Source organism: Ziziphus jujuba, chromosome 10, assembly GCF_031755915.1.
Source record: "Ziziphus jujuba cultivar Dongzao chromosome 10, ASM3175591v1".
NCBI lineage: Eukaryota > Viridiplantae > Streptophyta > Magnoliopsida > Rosales > Rhamnaceae > Ziziphus > Ziziphus jujuba.
Window position 1 is genome coordinate 28,008,843 of NC_083388.1, and position 13,722 is coordinate 28,022,564.

Sequence of the window (13,722 nt, forward strand, 5' to 3'; positions counted from 1 at the left end):
TATATATTTCACCATATAAACCGAGTAGTCTCTGCTTCTCCAAGTTAATATTCTCTCGAATCCCAATACCCAAAACTAGTGCCCCAGAAAATTCAACATGTTCTACATATATAATACAAGATTAGTTCAAGGACTCAAGGACATTCACCCTCAAGTAGTGACGAACATAAAGGGACAAGTTAATATTTATGTTTTCTACTTTTAGTTTGATGATATTGACAAGCGAAGCGATGACTTCCAGATACTACCAAAAGTTGTTCAAACACCCTTAGATTTCTTGAATGGACAGAAATCATTAAATAGAAATTAAGAAATACTTGAAAGATGAATCATATATCATAACCACTAGATAATACTGCAGACTCATAATCAGAAGGGAAATCTTTTTTTTTTTTTTTCCTTTTTGTGCATGAAATTCTCAGTATTAGTTGTCCTTTTTATTTATTTATTTTTTATGTCCAAAAATAAAATACTAATTAGAGCATCATTCCTTTACCTTTGAAACACGTTTCGGCAAATTGTTCTCTTTTAAAGGAAAAAATAATAATAATAATAATAATAAATAAATAAATAAAAATAATAATAATAATAAATTATCGGCGCTTGATAAATTTGACCTGAAAATTGATATATGCAATCAATTAGTACCAGTAATGGTACTGCCCAAGGCTAAGGTGGGCTGAGATAGGCTCAAACCCACCTAGCCCATGCCCAATAAGAAAAAATGATATTAGTATTAATATTCTTTTTTACGTACAATAAAAGAAAAAAACTATATAGTATTAATATTTTAATCATTATTACATCTATATTCATAATGTATTGATCAACATTTGTATTACTTGTATTTTAATAATGTATATAATGTACTTATCATTAATTAACACTTTCAAATCAGTAATGAATAACTCACCAAAAAAAAATCATCGATGAATAATGTCAAACCATTTACAATTAATTTAGTAAATTAATTTTTTTTAAAAAAAGACAACAATATAGCAATGTATTATTGTGCTTATATATATGCTTTGGTAGAAGTAATTATATCCATATGTATTGTATTGTTCCCATGGACCATAAATTTTTTTCCTCCCACTTTCATACTATATCCTGATAAAAATGTTAGAGATCAGGAATTGCTAACTAAATTATAATATCATATATAACATGGCAAGTGCCAGTGATATAATTTTTAATTTTCTTTCTTTTACTTATGTATTTAAGAGTTTATTTATCTTATCTAAGTTAAATGAATTTTCCAACGATTAATATATTGAGAGAAGGAAAAAATGGATAACTTTTCTTGCTGAGAATAGAGGTTGATCCCATATCACCTTCGTTGCCTCCTTGTGGTCCTTTTTTTATTTAGCTTTATCTTAGTCTTTAATGATTATGTTCACATTTTTTTACATATGAAATCTTAAGTTTGAATGACTCGAAAAATAAAAAAACTATAATATATTGTCACTTAATGACTAACCCTAGTGTATATTCTCTAGTTTCCTAATTGATCAGTGCTGCATTGTGGTGTGTGATATTCATTTGAAAAGCTTGCTTCTTTTTATCATTTTTTTTTTCTTTTTTGGATTTTTTTTTTTCTTGGGTATGTAAGAAAATAAAATCAATGTGACCCACAAAATACAGAAATTAATTACAAGCCATATTGGATTTTCTTTTTGAGACGGCAGCCTTTCCATCAATACGTTGACTTTTTTTAGAAATTTTTTTTTTTTTTTTTTTTTGGTTTTCTTTCTACATTTTTAATTTCATGTGCTGTACTAAGGTCATATCTTTTTTACTGGGTGTGGTAAACTTAACCCTTTTTTGTTTTTTTTTTTTTTTTGGGTGAAAAAAATAAAAGGAAAAAAAAAGGACGTTTTGATAGGGTTCATGGATCTAAGAGTGGGTCAGCATATACCATTACTAGCTTATCTTTGCAATCCTGTAGGAGTTAAGAACTAGCTATATATAACCTTTATATCCTCCTCCTTTCCAGCATTATAGGACAATATGGAGTGTACCACGAGATACAAAGAGAGCTTATCAAAATCGAATACAAAGTGATGAGATAATGGCTTTCTTCCATTCGCTCCATCGCTTTTTATACGGTAAACTTAACCGTCTTGTACAAAACAATAGCCTCATTTCAACATGGTCATAAGTCAAAGATTGACATACCCTTTTTTTTTTCAAAAAAAAAAAATATATATATATATATATATATATTTTCCCGTTCTCAAGCCTTCATTAATTAAAAATTCATATGTAATTGATTTTGGTGATAATTTCTTTTTTTTTTTTTTTTTTTGAGAAATCTTTTTTGCAGCATACTTCTCTACTCCTCTAGTCCCTACACTTTCACACTTTTTTTCGGTGATACATAGACTGCTCCTCTAGTCTATATATATATCTCACAAATTGTCCATAATTTTCCGTACACACATATTTCATTTTCAGCTATTTGATATTTGACGAAGGCTCCCTTAAACGATCCTTCATTAATGTCGACGTATAATAATCTCAGAAATTGTTTCTGTCTCTAATTAGTGGACTTTGGCAGTTTAATTAAGATTGTCGAAAATATCAATATTCACGTACGAGGAAACAAAAAAAAAATTATGAAATGAAAGAGAAAGACAATATATATAAATTTCTATTTCATTCGTAAATAAGCATATATAGTGGAGTTGAAACAGTAAAACACAAGTTCACTGAAAGTTACTGGTTTTCATCGCCCATACAAGAATTGTACAGCGAATTAATGCTCCATAGAAAGGAGTTCATGAAAGATCTAATATGTAACACCATTACTATGATTCAGAAAGACACCTGCTCATACAAACCAACACACAATTTTAAGGAAAAATTATACTTTCTATTCAGGCTGATCATTCAGCTAGCTAGCTGTAAGCTTAGTATAGTATTTAGGAGGTGGCCAAGAAGCATGCGTATAAGTAAGGCTGGTGGATATTAGGTGGGTTCGGCGGTAGTGAGTGGTAGGTGTATGGAGGAGGAGGTTATGAGGATGGAAATGGTGATGGTGAAAGTGGTAACTCGTAAACATAAGGAGGAGATGCGGTGTTGAATAACGAGATGGAGGTGGAGGTGGAGGTAGAGGAGACTTGTGATGATGATGATGATGTTTAGGAAGGGGAGGGGATTTGTGATGGTGATGATGATGGTGATGATGATGGCGAGGGGGATGGCCAGCATGTTTTGGTAGTGCAGGAGATTCATATTGCTGCGGTGATGGTGATGGTGGTGGTGGTGGTGGTGGTGGTGGAGGAGAGACATAAACACTAGCGGCTATGAGGCACAAAAATGCCATTGCATAGACCATTGGAGGCCAATACCTAGGTTGTCCCGAGGTTCTCATTTTTCCAAACACAAGAAAAAATGTACTAGTTTTTACAACTAGAAGTTGTGATGTGAATTGCACAGAAAGGTTTGAGAGGCAGCCCTTTTATATAGTGATCTTTAGAATCATTGATCATAAGGACAGTTATGTATTCAATTTTTTTGAACATTACAGACAAAATAAATTAAAGAAAACTGTGACTAATGACTATATATGATATGGAAGCGGGTTTTGAGTAATTAGGGCGCAGTACTGTATTTCTTTCTCTCACAAACTGATGGGACTCACATAATGAGTTCAACATAAATTTTATCAGTTTGTGAGGAAAGGAAGTATGGTTTTGGAAATTTGCTCCAAATTTATTGAAGTTAAATAAATTAGCAATGGCTAAATGGTTGATGCATTGTTATATTCAATCAGATCGAAATCCAAATCCAATGTGTTAATCCTTGTTCAAACTATTTGTTTCTTTTTATAGACATGGCACAGGGACAAAGCAAAGCCACCAATATATATAATATATGGGATTGCATAGCTTTTAAATAATAAATAAGAGATTTTTAAAAGCTCGTATACATTGTGGGCCTTGCAGGTGGCATTTTTGCCTTCGATACAGCAAAAGTTTTGCCCTATGTGTAGAGTGCTGCCCCAAAGAGTCTCACAATACCCAAAAGTCTAGTGCTTCACTAAGAAAATTCAAACTGTCCTACATTAGTTCAAAGGACTCAAGGGACAGTACACCCACAAATAGTGATAAACATAAAGGGACATATTCTCGATAATATGAGTCAATATCTATGCTTTGTAATTTCATTAGTTTGGTGACATGTGTAGATTGTGGACATTCTCATGAGATATATAATATCATAATGTCCAAGGGATAAAAATTATTGGTGTCCAAAAAAAGGGATTACGAATACTAATTGGAGCATCATTCCTTGTATATGTGAGACAGATTATTTCTAAAAGAAACATATATTTCAAACATTGTTCTAAAAGGTGGCAAAAGGTGAGGTCTTGATGCACTTAGGGGTGAAGTGTAGGGAAAAATGCGGCCGTCTAAGACATGGAAAAGCAAAGCCTAGGCATTAAAAGCATGCCTTTTATTTATTTATTTTTTTCAAATTTTTTTATTTTTCTAAATTCAATTTTTTTAATATCAAAGATACTAATGAAATTAAAATATACATTCTTACCTTTGTGAAGTTAAATATTCCCCGTAAATTATTAAGTAATTGTAATATTTATAAGATTTTTTTTTTCTTTTTTTGGTTGAAAAAGGGGAAATTATAAAGTTAAAGATCTATTTTTTGTTGGAAATGTGAAAATATAAGATTTCAATAAATATATTATCATTAGTAATTACTAACTTATTTTAATTTCATAAACTAGGATGATATAGAATTGTATAAATCTTAGCTTTGAAGATATATATATATATATAGAGAGAGAGAGAGAGGAAGTCTAGAATGCGGTCGGTCCTGATGCTTAATTTCCGCACCAAAAGCATGCCAAAATACCGTAGCCTTTGGATTTTCTACAATAATCACGGACGGCTCCGATTGAATTGCAAATTCACGTGCGAAAAATTAGTGAAATTCCTCAAAATTCATGGCCTTCACTCCAAGTTTGCCCCGAGCAATCTGATTGTCCGTGCAAGTACTGCGTCGTCGTCTCCGACAATTGTTGATCGGCAATTCTAATGGCTACCAAAAAAAAAAAACGAAAAGAAACCAGAAAACAAAACCCAAAAAATCCACCCACAACCCATCAGATATCCAACCCCAAAAAACAAAATTTAATTTTGTTTGTCTTAAGAATCATGCTAAAATTCAAAAAGAGTCTTTTTTTACAAACTTTGTGTCATAAGCTCCAAACATAGAGAAAGCTCTGTCTAAAAATTCTGAATCTTCCAAATATACATTTTGTTTTTTTTTTTTTTTTTCCCGTTTAGTCAGTCTTTTTTTTTTTCTTTTTTTGGGTTCTTTCTATATCTGGTTTATCAAATTTTTTAATTTTTTGGCAAGGGAATTGAAAGAGGGTTTATAGGAAGAGAAAAGAAAGGAAGACAGAGAGAGAACTAGAGAGAGATGTCGAAGCAGAGGAGAAGAGAAAGGGTGGAAGGAGAGGAGAAGCAAAAAGTAAGGCACGTGAGAGAGCTTTGGGAGGAGAAGAGGGTATAATCTGAACTATCAGTTTTCATTCAAGGGCTGCGGCATTTTGGCACATTTTTGGTCCAGAAATTAAACATAAGGACCAACCACATGCTAGACTCCCTCTATATATATATATATATATATATATATGTGTGTGTATTATATATTATTGTTTTAATAATCTTAGGATAATTAAAATAACGAATTATCTTATTACCCTTGGTTTATAAAACTTAAGATTTGATTTTACCACCTTGCCATGCTTTGTCCCTTTAAAAACCTTGATTTACAATGAACCCAAATATCCCAAACTCCATAAGCCAACAACCCATAAAATAGTATCCTATAATTTTGAAGCTTTAAAATCAATGATGTTTGGAAGAGAAAACGATAAAAGAGAGGCAGAGTACAAAGTTTTCAGCAGAGAGAGGAAAATAGTGGCTCTCAGTTTTGAGTAGGGAGGGAGAGAGAAGGCGTAGAGAGGAGTCACGATTTTCTAAAGTAATGCCATATCAATCCCAGCTTTTATGATTCAGGAGAAAGAATATATATTATATTTAGGGGTAGATTTATATCAATTGGGAGCCTAATTTTTGGGCATTGCGCCAAATGCTATCAAGTCTTAATAGCTTTTAACAAATTTCCCATTCTTTCAAAGCTCATATACATTGTTGGCCATGCAGCTGACATTCTTGCCTTACAATATACACATTTTGATAAACAACGTGATCCTTCAAAAGCCATTAAACCAGAAAGAACAAATAGCCTCCTGCAGCCCACTAAAGTACCGCCCCAAAAAAAATCAACATGTCCTACAATTTTTGAACATGTCCCACAAAAGCACCAAAGAGACACCCTCCCTCAATTTATGAAAACAAACAGGCAAATTATAGTCAATATTTTATACTTCACCCTTCAACGAAAGAAAACTACACTAAATTATCCAACAAACATTCCATTATACAAAGCAACATTTCCACAACCCTAACCGCTCAAAGCTGTACAAGACTGAATCGTTAAAAGAAATACCCGAACAGTAGGGAAGTTAGAGAAATAAGAATCGTGTAAACAGAAAAGCACAGATTTATCTCTAACAGAGCTGCAGTGTATTCAGTTCATAAATTTTTTTTATTTGTTATCAGAAGTTAATACAATGTTCTAAAGGAAGTTGAACATTGAAACAAGCATCTTCGTATTGGAAGAGAGACCCACAACAGAACTTGAGAACTGAGTAAGAAACCTTGTCGGTCCTCCTTATGCTTTTCAGTCAATATGTCTCTGTTTCGATGCATCACCAAAAACCTCCTTGTAACATATGGGGCAAGCCTATAAATGAAACTTGGTCAGATGAATCCGGGTTGCAGCAAGCTCTAAGAAAAATAAGAAAGAGAAGAAGAACAACATTATCTCTAAATGGTCAGAGCAACTAACCTTATTGATGCTAAGCCATCTCGTCCCACAACCAGCATGGTAGATATGCTTGCAAGGTAGAGTGATCCGTCTATCACCTCGTTTGTATTCCATCTGGCAAATCACACATCTGCATCCAACCAGAAGATATGGTTTTATTGTTAAGCAAAATATCAACATCGAATAATGCATTAGACTTGAAATAAAAAGGAAATAGTAAAAACGGGGGTTTCTAGCCCAATGAAGTAGCATGAGCTGTTGTGCATATGGTAGTCCTTTAGACAAAGCACCCTAACTGCATTTTTGCGTATATTATGTCAAAGAACAAGGTATTCCAATTTCTCTCTTAAAATATAAAAATGAGTCTAGGTCCAGGTCAAGAGTTGACGTCACAAAGAAAATAATTTTAGACTCCTCAGTGAACAAAAGAATATAATTTTAGAGCTAAAATGAGAGTAATCATATTTACACAGTATAAATAGTCAAGCCCAAATACATACCTATCATGTCGTGATTTTTTTCTTGAGAAGAGGCTGCACTTGTACTTTGAGATTGGAAGTAAAGAAATCAGTTCTTGGGAAAGACCTCTACTTTGAGTTCCAACAGTCTCACCTAACTCAAGTAATTCCTGAACATGGATAGAGAGAAGCTAATATTTATTCAAAACATATCCAAGAAGTCAAATTCTTCCTGGAAAAAAAAAATAGTAATAAAATCAAATTAAATCATGCGTCCAACTACAAATAAGAAAACATCTGAAGTCAGTGTGATAAGAGCACATAATCATCAGCTTGTTTGCTGTTTTTAATATATTCCAGCTTGAACAGTTAATCTCCGAGACAATCAGAACCGAATTAGTGTTGAATGACAGAAGCTTTTGCATCAGAAATCCTTCCTACCATATCTTACTGAAGCATGTTGAATGACAAAAGCTTTTGCATCGTAAGTCTTTCCCACAATATATTACTTAAGCATTATAGGATTTATTCTAATAGATAATCAGTATAAAGTATACAAAGAAACTAGCAATAATTTTGTAGGTTTAAATTTTCCATGAACCTAGAAATAGAAGCTTCTACCCATAGAAGCTTACAACCAGATGACTGCATTTCACCAAAATTTTTTGCTCTTTTCCATTTCATAATAAATTTAATATTTGATGCGATATTATATATTTGGCGCAAATAACAGTATGGAAAATCAGATCCATTTCATAAAGATATGCTGAAACAAGAGGAAAGGGACATGAAATACAATATAAATTCTCACCTCATAAGTCATGTTATCAGGATCAACATTATCCTGCCAAATCACCTGCATGATTCACAGAAAAAGGTCTTTGTTCATCAATATATTTACAACCACATTATGTCTCACATAAATACAAACATGGATCCAAGAAATAAAAACCATGTACCCAACAATGATGCAAAGTGAAATTTCTTTGATAAAGCTGTGATAAACATTTTAAAGTCAATTTGTCTATGTAAACTAAGATGGGCTTTATAGTCTGTGGTGATCAAATAACCTACGCATCCACTTAGGCTGTCTCCTCTATTATTTTTTTTTTCCTCTCTCTCTGACACAGGAGCAACATGGATATATTAGAGAGAGAGAGAGAGAGAGAGAGAGAGAGAGAGAGAGTTAACGAGAAGCAAGATTCCAATAGCCATTTATTCATTACAGTAACATAAATACTATGCTTCTACAGGTTTTGCACCACAACAACCAGAAAGCTACACCAAAAACAATCATAAGATTTGCGTTACATACCTGATAATCATGAGAACTATGATGTCTCCGTGGGCCTGGAAGGTAAAGGAATATAGCAAGTTAAGGCATATAGAATACAATATGCTAAAAAGAAAAATAACAGCAGATATTAGTAGAAAAGGACATCATACTTAAAAGCTGGGATACTAGGTTACATTAGTGGGGGTTCAAATCTACAGTTTCCAAGATGACTTAGAAAACATTTGTGTCAAATTTGATATCCAGCTTGCACTTATTAAACCAATGTGACAAGAAAACAAAAGATAAAACCCATAATTCCCCAGCCACAGAGCAATGTCGAGGTAAATGTTTCAACACTTCGCACGATGCCTTACATATAATCTACTAAGAAGCATCAACATTACCTTTCCTCAAATATTTACCATCAAAATTCCCCAAGTAGCAGTCAAAAAAAATAATTGAGTTTTAGATGGAGTGTGTCCAACCAATCTTCTTCCATGGCAAAAGCACCGAATTAAATCCCAATATGTAACTGTAATGATTTGTCTGTTGAAGCCCTTCTCCCATTGCAAAATATTGAAATACAAACTATCCTGTCCTCACTTCATATAAATAACCTTCAAATGACCCCCTTTCAAATTCATCACCTCTAATATGTAAAATATTTCAAAACAAGGTGTCCTCAGTTCAAATTCTTATAAGGCTTCTGTTTTACTCAAGCTGAAGAAAATATCCCATTTTTAAAAGGTACTACATTATAAATTTTTCCATAATCATTACTCAAAAAGAAAAGTACTTACATTCTACAGGGATATCAACGGTGTTAGAGTTATTTCCTTCCCACTCTGAGTTTGGTGCTGCAGTCTGGTTATTGGTCATCGTTGGAGAATTCTCCATGGGCCTTCTATACTCCTCACTTCTTAGATCATGATCGTGAACTTCATAAACATGACCAAAATCATAATATGAAGTGCTCCCAGGTTCAGATAACCCAAACTTGTAGAAACTCGTATTCATTGAAGGATAAACACTCTCCTACATAAGTATGAGCACTGACTTTTAGTTTATGAGCAAAATAGTTAACAGAAATTTATACTATAAATGAGAAGCTGAGAAAAAGAAAAAATTCAAGGTCACAAGTATGCGTTGCCAGCTAGTAGACTAGTTGGTATGTAAATCATACAAGTAAACAAAGCACCTATCACAGCTTAAGAGCCATCCTATGATCAGCAACCACAATCAAACACTCAATACAATATATGTTGAGTAATAAAATCAACCAATAGGATTACATGTATCCATTTCTTTTTTCAACCGGCCGTGGATGAATGCAGATAAAACTTTTAAAGATAACTTCAAAATATTACAAAAACAAATATTTATACAAATATTATGCAACTACCTGAGCATGCGAAGCACCAGAAAAAATGAAATTCACATGTTCATAAGTAAGACCTTCAACATATTCCATAAAGCTTCCTGCTGTGCTATAAGGATAGCTGGCATTATTAACGTAATGAACCTCCATGTGCGGGTTCCAACTCATTTTGTATTATTATCCACCAGACAAGTAGTCTGCAGTAACAAAAAAATAAAATAAAATAAAATAAAAATTAATAAAACAGATTGAAAGTTAATAGAATTGCAGAGAGCATGAAACACATAAAGAAAAAAACTTGTTAACCTGATCGTTCAACAAATTAACGTGTGAAGAACCATGTGAAAATTATATGCCCATCAAAAAGCCTATCAAATTTGCGTTTTTCTGCAATTCCTGCAAACGCAACGAAATAAATTCAAGAGCTTCTAGGACAAAGCCATACAATATAAAGAAATCAAATACTTCTTCCACATTTCAACAAATTTCCGGTATTACACACGACTAAGTAAGTTTTGTAAAACCAAAATTAGCAAAGAATAGATTTTTCCGTTGGAATACAATTAAGTAATCTCATATTATCAATGGAAGATTAAGCCTCAAGAACTTTTCGAGTTAAAATGTAAACTTTTTAACGAACACACAGTCATCTTCTCTTAAATTGACAAAAATGACAAAGCAACGAATAAGAAACACATAAAACAACATGTATAGAAATTGAAAAAGATAAATCTAAGAGGAAACAAAAGCATTGAACACAATAAGATGACCATCAATTCGCAAAAACCGTTTGCAAATTTTCCAATTTTCTTCCCCCCCCCAAAAAAAAAAAAAAAAAAGAGTTAAGGGGGAGGGGGGGAGGCAATAACAAATTCTCGTATAATGCCAAACATTTCGAGGATTAAGAACAGTAAAACCAAATTTGTTCCTCCGTTTGATCCAACTACAAAGACGCAAAATTTCATTTACATTCCTTTTACTTTCTCGGAAACCACACAGAAAGACTGAAAACATCCATAAATACCTCATGGAAACAAATTTGATCTCCCAGCTATCAAATCACGCAAAAAATTTAGAAGAAGAAGAAAAAAATTGACGCCGAGAAAATCTTTTTTTTTTTTTTCCCGCGATTTCAGAAGCAAAATTTTCTCGGCAAAATGCGGGAGACAGAGAGAATCACTGAATGGATCAGAACAATATATAAAGAAAAACAGAGAAAAATAAAACAAAACAAAAATAAAAATAAAAATATGAAAAAAAATAAAATAAAATGAAAAAGAGAATGATTCCAAAAGAGTGAAAGTGAGGGATTAAAGAACCGACATTGATCGCTTTTTTTTACGTGAGAAAGAGCTTCTTCGTCAGCTTCCTTTTGAGAGAGAAGACGCTTGGTGATTTTTACAGCACAAATAAAATTTAAAAAAAAAAAATTGAACAATATTTATTTCTTGAGGGAATGACTTTGTTTTCGCTCTCTCTCTCTCTCTCTATGTCTCGCGCTCTCTTTCTCTTTTTCTCTCTCTGCGTGTCTATCTGATAAACGCCTTTAAGCAGCAGACTGAGTGGGTTTCAGTGACACGCGAAGTCCGTTGGATTGGGTCATGGCAGGTCGGGATCGGCTGTCACGCGTCTCACTATACTCACCAATATTAAAAATTTATTCTATCTTTTCCTTTTATCTACCTCATCCACCCTCTTACTTTTTATTATTTATGTTTTTTTTATTTTTTATTTTTTTTGCCTTACTTTCCTAATTACATATTACTACTGCATCCAAACACAACCTTCTAATTGGTCTTTGTTTGTGGTAAGAATTGTCTTAAACTTATTTCCAAACGCTACTTTCTCTTCCATCATCAAGAAATTAACCAAATTTCCCAACTACTAGTTTGAATATGATGCCCAATTGTTGTAATAAATGGGGCTTAACCACTCACTCACCTATTTGCCAAGTTTGATTTCATATGTGTTTGTGTTGGAATTGGATGATCACCCTTATTTGTTTTGCTTTAATGGAAGAAGGTTCAAGCATCGAATTTTTGTAATGAATATGGATGGAGGAGCATAAATGATTTGTTTTTTTGGGCCACAATTATATTTTTACCCTATTGATCAAATATCTTAATGAAAATGAAAATATAAATAAATATAAATATTAGTCAATCAAAAGAATTATTACCACCACCAGATTTTAAAAGGTATAAAGAAAATTACACCATGTAATCGCCAAAAGATTATTGCTCGTTGGTGACTCTTTATTAGTGATCTGTTATTATATCTTTTCACTTTTATGGAAGAAGATTCAAGCATCAATTTGTATGATTAATATGGAAGGAGGCATATTGATGAAAGATATAATGGAAAAAAGTAAAAATCATAACAAACCGGAATCGGATTGAATTTCCAATCAAATCCATGTTGAAATGGTAAAGAAGTCACAAATGTGTGGTCTCCAAAAAAAGATTATGGTCTTTTTTTCTCTCATTTATCACCGTGGTTTCTTCTTGTTCGGTTTATGACCTTTATTTGTCCCCCAAAAAAACAAACACATGTATCTTGAGTCCAAAAAGTGTCCAATTGATGTTATAGTATGTAGTAGATACTAGTTAGCAAGAAAAATGCCCAACCATAGATAAGCTGAGACAAATGAAAGCCATTGTGAAGAATGTGAACCTTTGCGTTCCGTACACCATTGAACCAGATCCTAAGATTGTGGTTGGGGTTGCAGTGAGTGGTTGGCTAGCATGTAGAAAACAAAAATGACCATCAATTTGGTTGAACAATAGACCACCAAAACCATCTGACTCCCCACAAAAAAGAAGTCGGTATCGGTTGAGGTTCGTTAGGAATCGAATCGACTTACAAGACTTCATATTAATCCAAGAATTAATACTCTCTCTCTCTCTCTCTCTCTCTCTCTCTCTCTCTCATTCATTTGTTTTTCAACTTTCTTTCTTTTTAATTTGTTCTTAGCCGGATTTTGGTCCCAGCTGGGGGTCCAATAATATTGAAGTTCTATCTTGGTAGGGTCTCTTCTATTGAAGCATTAGAGTGGGAATGGGGAAAATGGGTATCCAAGGTTTTTTGGGTAGAATAGAATGATGAATAAATAATAATACCCACAACTAGTATTATTATGTCAGACAAAAATTGACCCCCAAAAAAAAAAAAAAAAAAAAAAAAAACCTAGTATTATTGCAATTGAAATGTGGGTCTAAGCATGGAATTTTCTATTTGATGAGGGTCTACTTTTGTTTATGTGTTGGCAAAGGATTCTCACAATTTGTTTGAGGCGGGCCTAAGTGGTTAAAATTTCATACATGTGGGTTGTGGAGGTCCACAGCTTCAAATAGTTCCAAAAAGTAAGAGGAAGCCAATGTGGCAGGCAAACTGTGTAAGCTCATTGCAGTGTATGATTAGGTCCTCTACCATGGAGGCATGGCAGTGCTATTAACAATTATTCTTTTTCACCTGCTCTAATTCTTTTTTTAATAATAGTATGCTTCTAAACCACGTCTTATGTTTTCGATTCACTTTAAAACTACATTAAAAATCCTGCATTGTTGAGCTATATCACATTTTTTATTAAGAACTTCGTCAAAGAGAACACATTTGGATGATGTTGAGCTACACAAGTAAAACCCAAATGTCCAATGTAATTGAACAATGATGTAGAGTCCATATTG

At 33.1% G+C, this 13,722-nt stretch overlaps 1 protein-coding gene across 2 annotated transcripts; it reads right to left on the reverse strand.

Moving 5' to 3' along the window:
- Positions 1-6,428: 6,428 nt before the first annotated feature.
- Positions 6,429-11,614, reverse strand: LOC107412679 (E3 ubiquitin-protein ligase BIG BROTHER). Of its 2 annotated transcripts, none has more exons than XM_016020492.4 (9): positions 11,360-11,614; positions 10,343-10,432; positions 10,061-10,233; positions 9,459-9,693; positions 8,698-8,732; positions 8,194-8,238; positions 7,425-7,552; positions 6,946-7,054; positions 6,429-6,840 (listed from the first exon to the last, which is right to left on the reverse strand). In XM_016020492.4, the coding sequence occupies exons 3-9, from the start codon at positions 10,202-10,204 to the stop codon at positions 6,778-6,780; spliced, it is 759 nt and encodes a 252-aa protein (XP_015875978.1). In that variant the 5' UTR covers positions 10,205-10,233; positions 10,343-10,432; positions 11,360-11,614; the 3' UTR covers positions 6,429-6,777. The 2 variants fall into 2 exon arrangements, with proteins under 2 accessions (XP_015875978.1, XP_015875979.1); XM_016020493.4 differs by lacking the exon at positions 11,360-11,614 and adding an exon at positions 11,061-11,247.
- Between the last annotated feature and the right edge of the window lie 2,108 nt (positions 11,615-13,722).